The following is a 22,474-nucleotide window of genomic DNA, read 5'->3' as shown; positions in this document are numbered from 1 at the left end:
GATATATACATGCATGTATTTTTTTTTATCATGAGAAAAATATATACATGTATACATGTAACGTCAGGTGCATGTGTCAAGAAGATACCCAATCTGTCACAGTGTGGATACTTTAAATATACATGCAGTGTATACTGATTTTGCCTGCTTGCTTAATAACATGTTTCTGCCAAAGTTTGTCCTAATTAAGTTATATTGTTTCCGTCTCTTTTTAACGATTTCTAAAAATAAAAAATACATATACTTGTGAAAGAAGTTTACAACTAAAATCGATGAAAGGGAAAATATCCAAGATATCTTCATTGGCACATTATCACTTTTCACTCAGAAAATATCATACGAAAACAGAATGTTTACGCGTACGGAGATTCTGGTACGTACACAGGTCATCATTACTGTCCTTGAGCTCACCAGGAGTACGGAAGCCGGGGAACAGGTTGATGTCCAAGCCACTCGACAAAGTGTCCCTCAAGAGACTTCTACAGAAACTGGAGTTCTTTGGAATTATTAAAGGTCATACCCTCAATTGGATCGCGTGTTTCCTATATCTTGTCGCACACAACAGGTTATCATAGAGGACAGACTGCCAACAACAGAAGACGTAGACATGTATTCTCTGGTGTTCTACAAGGAACATTACTCGGGCCTTTCTTATATTCCTAACCTTCATCAATGATCGACATGCCTGATTGTTTGAGATCTAACAACCGACTCTTCTTCGCAGATAACCCTCTTCTCTACAAGCCAATTAATCGCGAGAAGACCTACAATGTAGCTGCGTTAGAGTAGTGGAATAGTGATTGGCAAAATTAATGTCATTTAACTCATAAAGCGTACTGTAATCCACGTTTCCAAGTCTGAAGAATCTAATAGCAACACCTCATATAAATACAGAGGGGATAACCAGCAAGTACCCTTAGGAGTTACCATCAGTCAAGAATTGAAATTATATCACCATATAAACAACATCACACACATGGCAAACATGCAAGTCCCTTGGATTTATCAGACGAAACATACGATGCTGCAAACCAAATTCTAAGGACGAATCTTATAAAACTATTATTAGACCATCCTCGGAGTATGAATTCAACAGTGTGGGACCAATACACCAAACAGCACATTGGCTCCATGGAAATGGTGCAGAGAAGGGCAGCTAGATTCGTATTCAACTCCTAGAACCATCACTACCATCTTGTAACAACAGCATTGGGAGACAGACTCTGCATCAAAAAAATTTGGATCTTGCTAGGCAGGCTATAACATAAACCCTTATATGCAAACTTCAGATGACGATTTCATGTCTTTAATTAAGCTTTTATGCACCTTTACTTTAAAATTGTAAAGAAGTTTTTGAACTGCCCTGCCCTGTGCATTAGCATTAACGTTTTCTGAAGAGTTCTACTCATATCTTGAAAAGAGGAAGATATATAAAAGAAATTGTTGACATCTTTTATGATTCGGAACACCTCGCACTATTCTTGAACGTTATTATTTAGGTACTTTTCACGTCGTTTACAATGCAAAATCCCCGTAGACTTTCTATTTTTGGTTGTGTATTGAAACCTGAAGCGCGGCTTTTCATAAAAGAAAATTTGGACTTTTCCATTTTAGTGGATTACCGTAGTTTGGGAAGCAATGTATTTATGATTGCCGAAATGTGATGAAAGCAGAACCATGGTAAAAATAATAAAATTTAAACCTTTTGAGAGCTACGTGGTCTGAACCTGAAACCATGATATGAGAAAAAAGACTTGTCCCATAAGATGGATCAAAACGATGATAGTGGGGTGGCGTTGTCGTTGTTGCTGATGAGGATATCAAAGCTGATGATGATGGTGGCCGGTGAAAAACTTGGATACACAACTGTTGCTGTTGACATTGCAATGTTGATCGACATTCATGTCCAATACATATTTCTGTGTCGATATAGTCAACATCGCGATGTATACAATATTGATACGATATCGATTTTACATTGCCAACTTTGCCGAGATTTCTTTGCTGTTAACATCGTCGACATTGTCGACATCACAACGTCGACAATGTTGAACCGATATCGAATTTACATCGTTAACATTGCCAATATTTCTTTGCCGTTTACATCGTCGACATTGTCGACATCGCAACGTTGACGATGTTGAAGCGATATCGTGTTTACATCGTCAACATTGCCGATATGTCTTTGCTGTTAACATCGTCGACATTGTCGACATCGCAATGTCGACGATGTTGAACCAATATCGAATTTACATTGTCTACATCGCGACTAGAAATATACAATGTAAGACATATAGAATATCACCATGTTGTTCATCATTGCGATACTGACAATATCGACGATGTAAACATGATATAAGAGGTACGATGTAGACACGATGTTGACTAGATGTCGATCAACATTGTGATGTCGACGATGTAAACAGGAAAGAAGGCACACGATGTAGACACGATGTCGACGATGTAAACAGGATAAAAAAGGTACAGTGTAGACACGATGTTAACTTGATGTCGATCAACATTGCGATGTCGACTCGATGTTGGTCAACATTGCGATATAGACAATGTCGACGATGTAAACATGATATAAGAGGTACGATCTAGACACTATGTTGACTCGATGTCGATCACCATTGCAATGTCGACAATGTAAACAAGAAAGAAGGCACACGATGTAGACACACTGTCGACTCGATGTTTGTCAACAATGCGATATTGACAATGTCGACGATGTAACCAGGATAAAAGAGGTACGATGTAGACACGATCTTGACTCGATGTCGATCAACATTGCGATGTCGACGATGTAAACAGGAAAGAAAGCACACGATGAATACACAATGTTGGTCAACATTGCGATGTCGACGATGTAAACATGATAAAAGAGATACGATGTAGACACGATGTTGACTCAATGTCGATCAACATTGCGATGTCGAAAATGTAAACAGGAAAGAAGGCACACGATGTAGACACGATGTCGACTCGATGTTGGTCAACAATGCGATATCGACAATGTCGACGATGTAAACAGGATATAAGAGGTACGATGTAGACACAATGTCTACACGATGTCGATCAACATTGCGATGTCGACAATGTAAATAGGAAAGAAGGAACACGATGTCAACACGATGTCGACTCGATGTTGCTCAACATTGCGATATCTACAATGTCGACGATGTAAACATGATATTAGAGGTACGATCTAGACACTATGTTGACTCGATGTCGATCAACATTGCAATGTCGACAATGTAAACAAGAAAGAAGGCACACGATGTAGACACACTGTCGACTCGATGTTTGTCAACAATGCGATATTGACACTGTCGACGATGTAACCAGGATAAAAGAGGTACGATGTAGACACGATTTTGACTCGATGTCGATCAACATTGCGATGTCGACGATGTAAACAGGAAAGAAGGCACACGATGAATACACAATGTTGGTCAACATTGCGATGTCGACGATGTAAACATGATAAAAGAGATACGATGTAGACACGATGTTGACACAATGTCGATCAACATTGCGATGTCGAAAATGTAAACAGGAAAGAAGGCACACGATGTAGACACGATGTCGACTCGATGTTGGTCAACAATGCGATATCGACAATGTCGACGATGTAAACAGGATATAAGAGGTACGATGTAGACACAATGTCTACACGATGTCGATCAACATTGCGATGTCGACAATGTAAATAGGAAAGAAGGAACACGATGTCAACACGATGTCGACTCGATGTTTCTCAACATTGCGATATCTACAATGTCGACGATGTAAACAGGATATAAGGCACGATGTCGACACAATGTCTACACGATGTCGATTAACATTACGATGTCGACGGTGTAAACAGGTTATAGGAGTTTGGTACGATGTAGACACGAAGTCTACACAATGTAAATCAACACTGCAATGTCAACGGTGTAAACAGAAAAGAAATCACACGATGTATACACGACATCGACTCGATGTTGAATAACATTGCGATATCGACGATGTAAACAGGATATTAGAGGAACGATGTAGACACAATGTCGACCCGATATCGATCAACATTGCGATGTCGACGATGTAAACAGGAAACAAGACACACGATGTGAACACAATGTCGACTCGATGTTGGTCAACATTGCGATATCGCAAATGTACACAGGATATATATGGTACGCTGCAGATGCAAATTTAATAATTATACTAATATGATATTAACACAATGTGTACTCGGTATTGGCCAACATTGTGATGTCGACAATATTGATAAAACATCGTGCATTGGACATACCTCGATGTTGCCCGTGTAGTTGCTCCCACTGCAGCTTACACTGAAAAAAATGATGATGGGTTGGCGTTGAAACTGTTGACGATGTTTGTCTCATTGGGGTTTGTTCTGCTGCTGCCGTTTCGGCTGGTGTTGATAATTTTGTCCCGCAAAAACTGGTTGTCGAGCTTCAAGATAATTATTTTGAATGATATTACAGTTGAACAATTAAAATGTTCATTTGTAAAAATTTAATGTTTTAGATTTCTTGATTTTAGTTAACTTTGTCAAAAAATTAATTGTAATTTTTTATAAAAAAAAATTGAATAATATAATGTACGTGCATATGCATGTGTTGAAGATTATAAATACGATGTATGTAACTAAATATTTTAACAAAATAATGCACATTTTCTTTTTATTTAGTACAATATGAAGAAAGATTACAGACCTGTAAATAAATGCAAAGCAGACGATACAGTAAAATGGTGTTTTCATTGGGTTTCAAAACTGTTTTTATCGTATATATGTCGATACATTATGTGCCAAAGAAATATACTAGTACTTGAAGATAATTTATTTATTTTCATTTGTTTCAACCAAAAAAATTCAAATTTTAATTGACTTTAAATTTTATTTTTCTGGTTTTTTTTATTTACAAAGCTTTGCATTTCTAATTATCAAATGAAATTTGGGTGCCAGTCAATGAGTTTTAAGCAAGAGGGGCTCACAATTCTTCGTATTGTAAACAAGGCTCGTGCCCTGTTTTTGTTTACATAGGTTCAATATACCAGTAAAAAATCTTTTTCAAGCTGATTTGTCTATCTTCGTATTCATTTTAAGCATAAATTCATTTGAGGTCTTAAACTGAAATTTTCACTTCAACATTTAAAATGTAAACAAAAGCTTTGTTTACATAGCGAAAAATTGTAATCTCTGTAACTCGCTTATAACTCAACAAATGACACCCATATTTTAGTTGCCTATTAAAAATGTCTTACTGAAGCATTGTAAACATTAAAATCGAAAAAATAATTTTCAACAAAAATCGTGACCATGCCCCTTTAAGACTTGTTTTTTCTAAAAATCTTTAAATTAACGTTTCAATACTCTTAACTACTCTAACCCCTTCCATGGCCAAGATTTTTTTTTTTTTAGAATTTCTGGTGTACTTCTAGTCGCAATATTCTATGTTTTTAATGAAAGAAGTGAATATTGTTTGGTAATGTGAAACTCATTTTAATTCACCATGTTTATGCCAAAAAAATAAATAAATAAAAAAATAAATAAATAAATAAATAAATAAATATATGTTTCGCCATTTTCTTTTTAGATATAATTATACACATGTACATATATCCATTGAAAGCTGATGCAAATGTGTCACGATGTACATAATGAATTAATTATAAAGGATAAAGTGAATTGATTATGTGTCAGGAGAATGTTCGTAATGTTGATAGTACTTACATTTTTCTATGATATTTTTTCTACTTTAAACAAAAATAAGAATACTATCATAAATCAAATATTTCATATTGAAACCAATTGTAATTTTTGGCAACGTCAACAAATTAAAAAGAACCCACAAAAAAATCACCAATATATTTAAGTTAAAAGACGACTTGAGAAAGTTCGATGAAAATGAGATATATGACCAGATGAAATTTTACGAATTGTGCTTTAATTTCAAGGGTGAACATGCACATTGGTCTTATATTCACCACTGTAAAATAATCTCAGAATTTTCAGCCCAAGCCAATATTCTTTTTTACAAGTTTTATAATAACACTACTGTTATAAACTTTTACTTTAGTACACAACAGTTCCCAAACCTGAAGGTCAAAACTTGTCATAGAAATTTCTATACCGTAAAGAAATTGTCCTTCCTTGCTTGTTGTCGATATCTTTTTCGTGGTAATTTTTGTGTTGTTTCCAAAACTTGAAATGCCAAAGTTAAAAGACTCTACTGTTTACTACGATTCATGAGTAATGCATTTATGTTAACGAGACGGTTGAACCTAAGGAAGAGCACAGAAGAACTGGATAGTTCTAATATACATCTTAGAATTATTTTATACCTGGTTGAGGACTCCTTAATAGAAAGAGGCTAAACAAACCCTTCATACCCATAATTAAACTTCAATATGGATCAAATCGGGCTTAGTCTATAAAATGCTTCATAGGAATGGAATAAAAAAAACTAAAAAGAAAACTATTTCATGTTTTTAAAAATTTATTTTACCATGGACAAAGCTTTTGGAGTTTTTACTCATACAGATATTACTTCTTAAAAATTGATCTGCAAATCCCCATTCAATTTAAATAACACAACTTTTTTTAAAGTGTCCTTTCAAGGCTTTGAAAAATTCACCATGGAAAAAAGTGCCCCTTTTGAACAACACATCAAATTTGAATAAACAATTTCTAAAAGCCAACGAATAGCATACAAACGTTGATAATGCGTTAAAACTCCTTCGTGACATCAAAGTATAAAAGAGCGAAAATAAAACAATTGAAGCCTGCTCGCTATAATTATTATTTTAACACAATATATGATCATAATATAAGTTACATGTTTTTTAAACAATCACTGCAACTTCTATTAATATTTTGTCAGTTATCAAAGACGTCCTAATTGATCTAAGCACTCACTGTATAAAAATAAATTAATACACTACATATTTACATGTATAAATAATATACTGTATGCAGGGTTATTTTTTGCCCCGTGTTTTTTTTTTTTTTTTTTTTTTGGTTCTTCTACACTTTCAAACACTTGCATATCCCAGTCATTTTACATAATGCAGATGCCATTAATTGTAAAATCTCGAACATGAATGGATAACTAATGGTTAGTTCCATTCTTTGAAAATTTCTGATGCAAGATCCTTTATATTTTGTTGTGAAGATTCCAACATTTTAAGAAATATGTCGGCCATGGCATAACCATATTCTACTTTTTGACGGTCTTCCACTTTTAAATCTGGATAGGTATTTTCGTAGAAACAACCTGGTGTTCCCCCTCTTACCATAACAGCTACACATGGTTTCTTATTTCTAATAATTACTCCAGGCGACCCCGAAGATCCGGTATCAAATGTAGTGTGAAACATTATTTTTCTGGGTGGCTCTAGTAATATACTATAGTAGTCCCTTTTATCAGGAAAATATTCCATACTCCAACGAGCTAAATCTTCAATATATGGGATGATTTCCTTATCGTGAACAGGTGACCACTTAGGATCTACACTGTCCTCCTTCATTTGTCGACCGCCAGGATGTCCCACTAGGTGAATCTCTGAGACGGAAACATCTGCAAAACAAGTTAACGCCGGAGGATATGGAACGCCAGCATCATAACTTCGTAGTTCCAATACAACAAAGTCATAATCATCATCAAAGTAAGCAACCAATGGCTGAAAGCCAAAGATCAGACGGGGGTCCTCCCTTTGGTTGTATGCAATTCTATAAAATTCTATCTCTAGTCGCTCCCCATCAAGTATATATGGCTTAACTGCAAAATGTAGAAGAAAATTTTGAACCGAACAGACAACTTTTGTCTCGTATACATGTATAATCCTTATAACAAAGGACTTGATTTGTCTGGGATATACTGTGCATATAACATTGTTACAATGGTTAAAGTGTACAGTGCGAAAATGTGAAAAACTGATGTCAACGTCAACGATGCCGATAAATTTTAACCATAATTAACAAAACCTTTATATAATATTGTATAACAACGACAAAGAAAGTTTAATAACTTGATTATTTCTTTCCAGTTGAAGTGGTGTCCATATAGGTAGCTATTTTGATTTTGTTTCATGAGGATGTTTATGTTTACACATACATACAGCGCAAACACTTTCTAAATCTTCACCATTAAACCTGACCGGTGTTATTCAATGCCTAATTTTATTTTAATTTTTTTTCCAATTTATGTCCGAGTACTAGTACCCATTTGTTCATCAGATGTGGCTCAAATAAATCCAAACACTGACCTTTGATGACGTTCTGTATAACATGTCCACATGTCACCAGGTACTTCTCACCCACACGGAACCCTGTCCCTACTGGCTGTCCATCAATGTGAATAAGGCCAACACTTTTGCTGACCTCTGCTCTTGCTATGCTGGATAACACATCTTTCTGATTATGTATTCCTTTAGAGAAGGGATAAGCTGGTGCATGCGCTGTAGGCACCGATCTTGTCTTTACAAAAAACAAAAATAGAATTGTATTGTTTACAAACTTAAATAAGCATTTATTTACTTTGTGTTATGAATTACGTTCAGTCACGCATTATTTTCATTTACCTTAAGTGGAATCTGGAACGTATGATTCAAAATAAATTATTTTCTAGCAGAGTTTTAGAACAATATAACATTTAAAATTTTGTAATTAAAAAGATATATTCATATACAAGTAGTATTCTGTTTAATAGATATATTGTAATGATATGATCTAGTTTTACAAACGATCACATTCATAATTCAGTTATCTATGATAAATTTCAAGTAGCTTTTTCATCACGAATTTCAACTTTAAACATAACATGTTACCAAAAAATATGCAAATTGATATTATATATTATATTATAAATATACAGTTTATTTTGAAATGGAAAAGCACTATTGAAAAATTCTATTTACTCAACCAAAAAAAAAAAATAATAATAAAAAATAAAGAGGAAATTTTTTTTTTTAAACGACGTTAAAATCTTCTGCAAGAAATAAACTTGATGTACTATTGCGATAGCAAGTTCATATATGCAGTAAGTTTAATTTTGTATTGCATAAAATAACTCACGAAAAATACTTTTTCTTTAACGGGGAATAAAGGCTTCGCCTCGTGAAATAGTTGCTGTCTCGAGGAACAATAAACTTGCTATCGTCATCAAAGCCAGTAAATAGGTACATACTATATAACTTATAATGGTCAGCCATTTTAGTGTCAGTCGTCGAGTTGTTAGCGAAATACATAGCATCAGTCTTTGTTACGTAAACATAGTTCAAGGCTGGTTTTAGTTTACATAATGAATGCTTCATGTAAAATATAAAGTTTTAACCAATCGAAACTGTTTTTATGCGTTAGCAACAAATTATCAAAGACAAACGAAAAAAACCCAACTAAAAACAGAACTTTTTCAGTATATGTAGCAAAGGTGAACAAAAACATGACACGTGCCTTGTTAATATTACTTTAACAATTATAAAGAAATTTGATTTTTGTATCTTGATTATACTTAACAATTTAGTTGACCAAAAGAAATACTCATGTGCAGAGGAGCATTCAAAGATCTAAAAATGGAGAGTCATTATTGGATATTTAATAGAGATTGAAAATTGGATACTTTTTGGCTCAAATCATAACAATGTTTAATCATTATTTCGTGAGGAAAAATATGAACGTTGTTCTTCAAAGGATCGCCATGTTCTATCATGATAGGTGTCTTTATGATACCGGTATTCATATTTCAAGTTGTATGTCTGTGATGTCACTGTGTATGAATGGATTCCTTTTAATTATTTTTTTCCCTCTATCTTGGAAAGTTTTTGCAAGTTCATAGGCATAGAGTGTAATTTCTATACTTTTGGTATATACACGTGTTGTTCATAGAGAAAACAATCGAATCGGCATTACTGATATATATATATATATATATATATATATATATATATATATATATATATATATATATATATATATATATATATATATAAAGCACTAAAATGGCTAACGGCACGAACAATAGAAATTGACAATTGACAATTTCTATTGTTCGTGTTGTTAGCCATTTTTAGTGCTTTATATATTCAATTTACTGGCTTAGTATCTATATACCGTAAATCTGGAAATTTTTACCGTAGATCCGACACTTTAAAGATGCCTAGTGTTGTTGATTCTATGCAGTGCTTTAGATAGATAGATAGATAGATAGATAGATAGATAGATAGATATATATATATATATATATATATATATATATATATATATATATATATATATATATAAAACACCATTGATGCTAAGACAATATTGTAAAGTCTGGTACGAGCTAATGTATGTATGTAGAATAGGATACCCAGCTTCCTTTCTCTGTCTTGGTTCACAGATGCTGTAATAGCCATATAGGTATATATGTGACTATGAGTGAACTAAAAAGACCTACGTATGTTGGTAAGATTGATTGGTGTTGGTAACAGTTCAATAAGGATACTAGTATACCCATGAAGTATATTACTATTTATTCATAGGCATCTGACGTTAACAAACGTCTTTGATTAATAAAATAATACCCTGTACTAGAATAATAACATGGTTTGTCATGATCACCATTTTGAACCTTTTTAGACCGGCTCATCTGTCACAATTTTATGGCCGTGATATATGCAAAATACAATCTTATATTGAACTATTTTTAACGTCAGGCACATGTGTTTATTGTATATTTTAACGTGTGATTACGTAGTGTCATACCTTAACGTGAACACTATTTCTATATTTCAGTGAATAGCTGGATAAGAAAATTTATTCAGAGAGAGGGAGAGAGAGAGAGCTTATTCATACCGTATCTTCTGTTCCTGCTATTTTATATGCAGCTGATTCGTTTTTCCAAGGAGACACATCATTATCTGTAACTGCTGGTTGGTCTAAACGTTTCTTTTCTAAAATTAATAAAGTATTAATTCAACAATCTTTTTTATTTCCTAGGCAAAATGCCTACATTATTTTGTCAATCAAGCACAAAAAGGCAAACTATTGACGGCTACAGCAAACACATAAAGGTATGGGTTTAAATATTTCTTCAATTCAAAATTTTTATACGAAATTAGTGAGTACTGAGTATTCTTGTATTGAGAAGAATGTCGTAAATATATGATTGTTTGTTTTTTCACAAATAGTACATGCTATATTATATGAAACATCATTCGAAACCGTAGCCCCTGGTCAAGGGGCGGAAAAACACATTTTTCAAATATTTTTGGTTGAATATAATTTCAATTTAGTTCTTTGGCAAAACGGCAAGTGGTGATTGAAAATTTAGAATTTTTACATTGAAATTGTATACCGGTATAATTATTCTTTGCATTATGATCGTACTTCACACTAACTTATTTTTTTTATATAAATGTTCAGTAGTAATGTCTGTCCCGATTTCATACCTTGTTTTGAACCACTGTTCACTTTTGCTGCCAATTCTTTTATTTTTTTCTCTACAAAAGAATTTGTCTTAAAAAAATCAAATATTATATATATATATATATATATATATATATATATATATATATATATATATATATATATATATATATATCCTTAAAGATCTACACCTTATTTTTAAAAAAAATGTCTAATATTTTAAGCTTGAGAAATATACCTGTGATTTCTTCTATTACTGGTAAGGCATTATAGCGGGGGTCCGATTGACTATCCTTTGCTTTTTTAAAGTAAGTCTTGGTAATGATTTCTGCACGATGGAGGCAGTCTAAATATTTGTTAACACTGCTTTTGTTGGCATTTGGGCCAACACATGCTTTAGCCACTTCCAATGGCTTCACATCTTTTTTTGATTTCTGAAGGGCTTTTTTGAAGAAATTAATAATTTTTTCCATCATTTCTAAAAAAAAAAGAAAAAAGAAACAGAAATACAATATCTTGCAACAATGCTCTTATTTATTCCATTTTTAGTAAAAACGTCTAAATAATAAAATTTCTGATTTTGTTTGTAAATTACATTAAAAGCAACCAAGATACACAATATCATAGCCAACTGAATGCTAAATGAAAGGCCTGGAACAGTGACGACAGATTCTTGCCAATCAGTCACTTTTTAGGTACTACTCAGTTACATTTCAGTTGACTTTATGCAGTTGTTCATTTTGGGAAGCATTGTGAAGAATATTGTACAATGTATATGCTTATTCATAGTCTTGAAAAAATATACACGTTTTACAACTTCCAAATAATATAAACGTTGTTTAGTTTATCGTTATCTTTAAAAAAAATATTCATTACAGACACAATAGAGACTTCATTTCATTCATTTTTATTGTGTTTTCTAGAAGATATGAGTTAAAAATGATATTGTGCTTTATACCAATAGGAGTTAGAAATAATTGTGGATGTGTTTTTACTATCAGCATCTCTAACTGCACTGTATAATGTTAAATCACACCAATAATTTCCTCACATTTTAAGTACCTGTTTTTGACTGCTGCTCGGAATCTTCTAATGAAGTGCCTTCAAACTGTATTGACAATTCTTCACAAATAAAAATAAAAGATATATGCATTAAGATAATAGATTGTTTTGCATAATAACAGAAGTATCCAGTCCAAATTCAGTGGTAGAAACTCATCCAATATAGACCCATTCCTCGTTACAGTAATGATGTCATCATTCATTAGGATTAGGGGTAAAAAAAAATTGACACCGTTGCTAGTTATAAAAAAACATACAGTGTATATGTAATATGACACTATTTTATTTACGTGATTATTATTCATATTTTCTTTTAACGAAAAAAAGAAGAAGAAATAATTATAAAAGGACATTACATTCATCTAACGAAGACAAAAATGCATTGCGCTCTTCTAGAATTATTAAAATCTCTTTGAATGTAACATTCTTTACCTATTATCTATATTACATAACATTCAATAAAAACTCCAAAAAAGGATGTGTAGTTAGTATCTTAGAATATTTAAACTTTATAATTAGCTCTTATTCATTAGCCATTTAAATTGGTCGCTATGATAATAATTCTGTTAATGAAACCAAATGTACTTTTTCCATATCTGAGGTGGAAGATGAAATTCATTTTACATGTGATTGCTCATCAAACAATGCATTTAAGAAACCTTTAATAGCAACCTTGGGTAGCTTATGTAATAATTTTAAAAATTTATGTAATAAAGACAAATTTATATTGCTATTGTCTAAGGAATGTGATTATGGTATTATGCTACATTTATAGCTCTTTTCAACCGAGAAAAGCCTTGTGTTCAACTAAATGAGACTTTAATTGACTAAAATACACTTCTTTTTATTCTTCTACATAAATGTTAACTGTCATTTAGGAACCTTCTCTCTTTTTTGTGTCTGTGTAAGTGACGTTAATGTATTTTTTCTTTTAATTTGTTATTACCTTTGTGTGCCACAAAGGGCAAAGAATTTAGAAAAATAAAATTATTTTATCTTATCTTATCCGTCAGATCATTAATGAAATTACGCTTAATTAAACAACAAGCTGTCCTTACCATCTTCTGCAGATGTTGACGCTTTCTGCTGAGATGTTGGGCTAAGGCTCGCTGCTTGGCTGTGGTCAGCTTTGTTATCTATCAAAATAATTCAGCATCCTAAAACTAGATATGCTTTCCCCTCTCTCTTTCTCTCTCAAAAAACAAAACAAAACATTAACATATTTTTTCCACAAAAATGAAAGTAGTTTTTCCAACTAATCAGGTAAGTTATTAATAGATTGTTGATAACTGATATATCATTCCTTGATGATTAAAAACATATATGTTTATCATTTAACAAAATACATAGAATCGTTAGATTAAGTTTTTTTTCTCTGTGGATACGAACCCATCCTATGTATTATAAAAATCCTTTGACTCTTTGACTGAACCGACGACAAAATTTACAAAGAATGTCAATGCCTGTCTGATATGCGTAAGCGCTATATTTTGTACGATAGAGACAGAGGACCAGTCTAAAATTTACTGTTTCAATCGGGTTTGAAATCTCAATGTGCTGTATCCGGCGCCTTGGAAATTTGTTGACACAGTATATATATATATATATATATATATATATATATATATATATATATATATATATATATATATATATATCATATATTACATTTTTAATAATAATAATTACAGGTTTTTTTGCATACGTGATACAGATGACATCACAAAAATCGTATCGGCCTCCGGGGCTGATACAGGTTATCAGCCCTCTATGGCTGATACCGTATCACACACCTTGCGGAACTCCTCTGTCTTTCTCGGTATTTATGCATGAAAATTCCGGTTCTGTATAACTTTATTACTGATTGTTTAAACAATTTGATCTCATATTTTTATTCAATACATGTATAAAATACTTAAATGAAATATTATTGCCAAATAATATGTTTTATGTCATCATTGTATCGCTAATTTTAATTTAAGTTCCGGGTTTTTTTTTTTTGTTATTTTTAGCTATTTTGTCCATCCTGTACCTATTTATAAGACCTTCGCTTGTACCTTGTCATTAGCCAATGAAATGAGAGTATTTCGATCAGGTGTTTAACATTTTGTTTTTACTCGAGTGTGAGTAGGACGTGTTTTCGTAACCTATGATATTAATCGCTTTGTAAAGTTTAATCCACCACCATCCCCATCTATCCGTCCAAATAAATTTATAATTTTAAAAAAGACGTAATAGTCTGCCAATATCAGAAATCCATGCTAATGTTTACATTGTGTGCATCATGGTTTTTATGCAGAACTTTGCAGAACTTTGTATATGCCACCTTAATTTTTTACATGTTTATATTAAGGGAGATCACCCTGCCATTGTTGTTTACTATTTTTTGTTTATATTTTACCAGGGATCTCAATATTTGTTCAGGTATTTTTTAACCAATAAGGGAGATCCCACAAGTCCTGTTACATAAGTCATTTTAATAAGTTTAAGTATTGACTTTGTCAGGAATCTCCTTGTTTGTGATGTGCTTTATTTGTACAAGTTTTTGATTCGCCGTTAATAAACGACATTATTTCGTCAATGACTATTTAGTTGTTTTTTAAGGTAAAAAATTAACAAGCTGCGGTTCATAGATGGAACGAAAGATTTAAGTCTGTTAATGGAATAAGCTTTATTGGTAATTGTTAAGATCAATGTATGGGCAAAAATAATATTATTTAAATTCAATTTATTCAAGTTCGTGGTTTTTTTTAAATATAATTTTATGACTAAGTATGTAATGAATATAATAATAGATACCCTTTTTCCATATCACAGCCTGTGTCATACAGGCTGTGATATGGAAAAGGGGTATCTATTATTATATTCATTACATTCTTAGTCATAAAATTATATTAAAAACAGTATCAGCCCTGGACCAATTTCATCTCTCGGGCCTTCGGCCCTAGGGCTAATACAGGCTGTGATATAGAAAATGGTATGTCTGTCTGTCTGTCTGTACCTATCTATCTATCTATCTATCTATCTATCTATCTATCTATCTATCTATCTATCTCTCTCTCTCTCTCTCTCTCTCTCTCTCTCTCTCTCTCTATCTATCTATCTATCTATCTATCTATCTATCTAAACACAAAGTCCAATGCTCAAACAATTTTATCTATACTATCTATATTTATTTATATATCAAACTGGAATATAAAATTTACAGTACCGATCAGACCCAACATAACACCAGAGTAAACCCCAACTAAACCCTGGGTTTACTTTTGGGGTTTACTTTGGGTTTACTTTTTGAAAATTTGGGTCCACTCAGGGTTTACTTTGGGTTTACTTGGAAATTACTTTTTGGGAGTTGATTTAAATGAACTCTCCTATGCACTTACTCGGGCAAACCGAAAGTGAAACAGTGTTTGGACCTGAGCACAAATCAATACCGCTGACAACACTTAGTTCCTGAAAATAATCGATAAATTCAGATGCAGTGTATTCTGAAGCATTGTTTTTCAAGAAAATCTATTTATTAATACCATGAAAATAGTAAGATTTTAAATGGTACAAACAGTTTAGATATTTTTTGAAGTCGTATGTATTCATACGCTAGACTTCAATGTACTAGTCTCGGATGTCTCCGTTAATATCCGACAAAACAGAGAGCCTCTCTTGCTTGTCGGAGATAAACGGAGACAGTCGAGCGTTTGATTGAACAAAACTAGAGTTCAATCTTGCCTGGAACCATATAATTTCTAAGAAATATTTCGATTACTGATACTACTTGCAATGCAAAATCACATATCGTTGATTTTAAAATAAATGATAATCGATAAAATCAACTCCCGTTAGTACTTCAGTACTTTGATTTGGTAACTATACGCACCGAAGTGTGAAACAGATCAGTAATTTATCTTACAATCCTACTGCCTGTAATTCCTGTCCCTTGTGCATTCCAAATTCACAGATATCGTCTGTTTTCTGGGGTGTACTTCTGATCGGGGTTTACTCCTGTGTCCACTCTGGGTTTACTCTGGGTCCACTCTAGTAAACCCGAAGTAAACCCAGAGTAAACCCAGAAGTAAACCCATGGTTTAGTTGGGGTTTACTTTCTGTTAGGTTGGGTCTGAACCTTATATAAAACTACATCGTCCAACAGACTTGAAACTTAATCCAATCGTGGCTGGTCCTTGCTGTCCATCACAAAGATTGAGCAATTTCCTAGACATCATACTTAAACGGCTCCGAAATTAATAACAAGCTACATGTATATTCAAGATGATATGGCTTTTTTAAATCATTTACCAAATACCGTCAATTTGAAAGATAATACACATCTAGTGAGTTTCGATGTAACAAGTCTATATACAAACATACCTCACAACCTAGGCGTTGAGGCCATTGACTACTGGATAAATAAAAATAAAAGCATTCTACAATCAAGATTTTCGAAGGAATTTATTCTTGAGGGAATCAAACTCGTACTGGAAAATAATCATTTTTCTTTGACGACAAATATTTCCTACAGACAAAAGGAAAAACAAGGGAACAAAGGTTGCTCCCACTTACGCCAATTTGGTTCTTGGTACCTCGAAGAAAAACTAATTTCAGAGTGCAAAATATTTTTTGGAGAAGAATGTGCCGTGAAAATAAAAAAAAAACTGGAAATGTTACCTAAATAATTGTTTCATTTTTTTTGGACAAAATCACTGGAAGACTTACAAAATTTCCTGAAAATACTTAAAGCTGACATGAATTCATAAATACGCATTATTTCCCATTTATCTCCGACTGCCGCCATATTGGTTGTCGATTTCTATTGTCCTGCTCATTGCTAAACACCCCCTATATAAGGCCGAGAGCGTTATTCATGCTTCAGGTATTTCATACACCCAAACACGTTACATTGGACTAAAAAAGACGTGCCGAGACGCGTTTTGAACAAAAATGATATGACCGTGAGCCATTGCACTAAACTGAAATCCAGGCACATATACTTCAAAAATCCTCGATAATTGTAGACCGTTTTCCTGTGTATGTTATAACATCGCACATGCGCAAACCACACACTGTGGCAGATCGAGCAATGTCGCATGGATTTTAGAAACGGAACGTTTTCGTAGAAACCGATGGAAACGATGCTACTTTGTTACTTTCTTGGATTTATTATCATTTCGCTACTGTATTGGATGTAGTGCCGCCGGGGTTTTCAATAAGATATGCAGCCGCTATGCACTCTGTATGAACGACACACGTGTTCGATGTGCATGCGAAGTACCGGTAACACAGCACTATCCGTGCAAAGGTATATGGGTACCTTGGAAATTCTTTCTACAAATAAATATATTTTTATAAATATAAATATAGTTTTATTGATTGTTGTTTCCTTTATTTTTTATTACAAACATTTTACTACAATGTGTAGTTCATGCATTTAGAAGTTCGTGCAACCTGAATGCCTTGATCGGAAAGCAACCGACCGTAACTTTTTCAACCGGTATATGTGTAATTGCGAATGTAATTGTCATTTAAATTTTAGACCACGTGGTTTTATTTGACCCTTTCAGTTTCGCAGTAAAAATCGTGCCTTGTGTTTGTAGTCTATTTTAGAGAATCTAGGTACTTGTAGTCAAATATAAATTCTAGAGGTTTATTGATTCTAAACTTTATCTTCATTAATTGGTGGATAAAATGTGTTCTAGAAATAAATGTGACAATACAAAAAATAGTTTTTTTCTGCTGTTGCGACAATTAACATGCGTAGTAGAGATCCCTCCTAAGAATTAATTTTCGATCCGCGCCCGACCTAGTTATAACATCAATGGTGAAACAGACTGTATTATATGCAGAATGTTCCTTGAAAATGGCTCGATACACTAAGTTTTTATGCAAAACATTCACCCATTATTTTTTAAAAAACATGGTATTGCACACAACAAGCATCAACCATGGCTATGATTTTATTAAGCAACCCAATGTTTATATCATCAACCACTCTACACGTGGTTGAATACGAACGATAACTCTGTTCTGAATATCATCGTTTAATTTAACAAACCGCTAGATGGTGAAATAAGACATACATCTTAAAGATGTTGATGTTTTAACATAAATCAAAGTAGAATATGATAATTATGAAAATCGACCAGTACTTATGTATTTCGATAATGATATCCGAACACTTATACTTCCGCTCGAAATTTCACAGGAACTGAACAAATCTCGGTGAAGTCTAGTGCACTTTCATTCGAGCACCTCTAGATTTATTACATACTTAGCAACGATAAAGAAAACATTCCGAACACATTCGCAGGGGTGTATATACCCTAGTGGCAGTAGAGGAGCGATCGAAACTAATATGGCGACCAAATGCTTTTATGAATTCATGTCAGCTTTAATTCTCTATACGACAGCCTACAATTTACAATAGAAATCAGTGAAAAAGAAATACCATTTTTAGACACTTTAGTGATAAAAGAGGGAATGAAAATTACAACGGATCTTTTCTACAAGAAGACAGACTCTCACCTTAGTTTGATTTTTGATTCATGTTATTCTTCTTATACAAAACTAAACATCCCATTTAATATGGCCCGGCGAATCTGTACCATCGTTGTAGATGAGGAACGGAGAAAAACAAGATTCTTCGAAATTAAAATATTTCTTATTAGACAAAAATATCCTACACAACAAATCGAATCAGCAATATGAAGGGCATAAAAAAACACCAATTGCAGAACTTAATTCAGTTAAACAACTTGAGGAAAGCAACAACACAAAAATTCCTTTTGTTCTCACCCACAACCCGGCCGAGAAATCACAACATGTTTAAATCAGCCAAACAGTTTTTCCCATTCTACAACAATTGGAAAGCTTAGAAGAAATGATCCAGCCTAATGATATACTACACAGCAGACGTCAACCTTCAAATCTGAAGAACATTCTTACCAAAGCCAAATTCACTTCAAACCCCGTTAAACCAACTTCATCCAAATGCAAGGATCCACGATGCGGGACATGTTCTTTTCTTCAAACCGGTCCATCCATAATTTTCAAGAACGGTATGCATTTTAACGTTAATTCAACAATGAATTGCAAATCAAAGAACCTAATTTACTGAATGACTTGCCCTACTTATGGTGACAGCTACATAGGACAAACTGGAACCAAACCCGCGGATAGTGTGCACGTCCACAAACAACAGATTAGAGACCCATCTGTGAGGAACACACCATGCAGCGATAATTTCGACATATGTGGAAAGGGAAACATTTAGATTTAAGACCCAACATCTATATTCATTAGTAACGGCGTTTATTTCCTAGTTTAAGGTATTCGATGTATAACGACCACATTTTGTACCTTATAAATAAATGGTCCGATATTCTTAATCATGATATCATTTTGAAGGTGTTATCAAATAAAATACTCCACCAAAGGAATTTTCAAAATTTTGATTATGGTCCAACTAATGACACCTTGAATTTTGCATTGAAGTATATGGGCAAAGTATGTTTTATTAAGATATTGTAAAAAGTAACTTGAGATTCGTTAAACTCTCTTGGTTAATACATGCATAAACTTTCTTTTTATTGAAATATGAAATAAAATGAATCATTTACCGCAGATATTTTGACGAAATTAAAATTTATTTTTTTTCATCAAGGGGAAATAAGTTCAAAGTGCGAAATGACCAGCTCCTTATATGTTGTCTGTCATGCGAATTTGGTTCATTTCACTTTCATAGTTATCTAGCAATACATATTTAACTAGTTTAAAATGATTCAAAATTGTTCAATATCCCTTCATTATACATTGAATACCTTAATTGCTTGGATAAATAAATTGTAATCATTGTGATTAAATATCTTACTTTTTCCATTAAGACGGTTGATAAGAGTAAATAATTACATGTAAAATCATAATTTTTTTTGCTGAATTTTCTATCTGTTTAAATTGTACTATTAAGCTTTTAAAACATCACAGTGTCACTTAAAGTCAATTTGGATTGCCTAAGGAAGTAATAATTTGTTAACCGTTTAACATGTTGACGGGTTGCGTATTTGAATACTGTACCGATACAGAAACATTATAGACATTCTTAATAGGCAGCCTTCGTTTCAAATTTGTCTTATTCTTTTGTTAATTGAAATTAGTTTGATTAAAAGATTAGTACAGTATTTATTGTTTTCTATTAGTTCAATGTTCCTAATGAATTCTCATAAACCTGATGAAACGTTTTACACGGTTTTCGCACGCTTTCCTCGTAAGGCTTTAGGCGCCTGATGTGACCAAAAATTCACATTTTCGCTGTCATGGTAAAAAAAATACTTCTTCCATTTTGGTGAATGAAAAAGCTTAAAATGTAAATTTTTAACTCTCAAATTACAAGTTCTCAATCGTAAAGTATAGACTATAATCAAATTACATGGTATCGGGAATATGCGTTAAAGAACATGATCGCGAGGAAGGGGGTTAAAATTGCGTGACGTCGACATGGTCATTGTAGAACATAACGTTATTATTATTGAAATATGTTGACAATTTTTATATATAAATATAAATCATGTATACACATGTCTTCGTCAGACGTCAAATAGCAATATTGTGTAATTAAATCATGTATTTTTCAGTGTTGTGGTGTTTTACGCAATGGGTTATCTGTTTGCTTGAAGAGTGCGTTTCATATCTACAAAATAGCCCCTTAAGATAGACACAGAAAAGTATATTAGAGATCATTTATACTCTTTTTAAGAAATTCTTTAAAGCGTACCCTAATCACATTTAAAGTTTTAAAATTCTTTACCCTAGTCACGAACTTGCTTTACCTTAATCATAGCCGAAAATTTTCCTTGCTCTTTCGCTATTGTAAAGAAAGATTCTGCAAAATTTTTACAATTGTTACGTTTATACACTTCAAATCGTGTAAATTAGTGTATTTAATTCGTCTTACTATCTCGGCACATGCGTAAATTTAGTGTAAAATAATAAAAGCGCGCTTCCCTATCGCCATCTTGGACTAGGGTAACGCGCGTTACCCTAGTCCGTTTCTACACAGTAGAGTTAAGTGTTTTCTATCCCCGAGCCTTGGCGAGTTGGATAAAAATCATATACATCGCAAATCACGAGAGATTCTTTTTAACACATGTTTTACCAAGTATTTTGTTAATCTCAACTTTTTCTGTTAATACTGTTATTGTGAGCCACACAGCACATTATCTACAAGATGTCAACAACTTTACGCATGGAAAAAAGTTCCTTGAAGTTTAACAAACATTTCATTTTAACATCTTTTATGAATTCATGAAAATAAAAATTGAAAAAACATTAAATGTTTAACATTTACAACTCGACACTTTTCAATTTAATTTTAAAATTATTTACTTTTTCATTCTACGTCAATCAACCGCTTACGTAATGTTTATTAATTATGACGTCGCATAAAAACACATGTAGTATAATATAAAAAAATTATCCCATGGGTGATATCCACCGTGGATATACCAAGTTCCAAAAAATGTATTTTTGGATACAACATCAACCCTGGAAGATGGTGAAATAAAATTCAGTCTCCATACGAAACCCTTTGATTCTCACCTTTGTCTCAAGCCATCGAGTTGTCACCCTCCCCAATCAGACTGATCTGTTCTTCTTGTAATGGGTTAAGCTATTAAGCTACGACCTAACAAAGCAGTGCAATAGAGATAGAGCGGGAACCAGTTTAGCACGGAGACACAGAGAGATCGAGACGGACCAAGGTACAGAGCAGACGAGTGATCCACTTAAGCCGTGAACCTGGTAATCATTATACTGATTATAGAGTATAAATAAATACTACCACATTCTAATGAATCTTTGAAAAACAGAGCAGAATATTAAAACCCGGGTTAATCCCATCTGTATAATCGAGGCAATAAAGCCCAAACAGTGCAATCTGCATTGTTACAAAAGACAGAAAAACTCTTTTGCAATACAAAGATAAAACAGACAATTCAATTGCTA

At 33.0% G+C, this 22,474-nt stretch overlaps 1 protein-coding gene across 2 annotated transcripts; it reads right to left on the bottom strand.

Moving 5' to 3' along the window:
- Positions 1 to 6,494: 6,494 nt before the first annotated feature.
- Positions 6,495 to 13,999, bottom strand: LOC128179826 (uncharacterized). 2 transcript variants are annotated; one of them, XM_052847476.1, is made up of 8 exons: positions 13,874 to 13,999; positions 13,543 to 13,620; positions 12,485 to 12,544; positions 11,661 to 11,900; positions 11,446 to 11,496; positions 10,850 to 10,947; positions 8,281 to 8,491; positions 6,495 to 7,793 (listed from the first exon to the last, which is right to left on the bottom strand). In XM_052847476.1, exons 1-8 carry the CDS (start codon positions 13,875 to 13,877, stop codon positions 7,132 to 7,134), a joined length of 1,404 nt encoding a protein of 467 aa, XP_052703436.1. In that variant the 5' UTR covers positions 13,878 to 13,999; the 3' UTR covers positions 6,495 to 7,131. The 2 variants fall into 2 exon arrangements, with proteins under 2 accessions (XP_052703436.1, XP_052703437.1); XM_052847477.1 differs by lacking the exon at positions 13,874 to 13,999 and having other exon boundaries at positions 12,474 to 12,544; positions 13,543 to 13,575.
- Between the last annotated feature and the right edge of the window lie 8,475 nt (positions 14,000 to 22,474).

This window comes from Crassostrea angulata, chromosome 4, assembly GCF_025612915.1.
Source record: "Crassostrea angulata isolate pt1a10 chromosome 4, ASM2561291v2, whole genome shotgun sequence".
In the NCBI taxonomy this organism is placed as follows: domain Eukaryota; kingdom Metazoa; phylum Mollusca; class Bivalvia; order Ostreida; family Ostreidae; genus Magallana; species Magallana angulata.
Note: the sequence above shows the minus strand (reverse complement) of the source record. Positions and strands in the feature narration are given on the sequence as shown.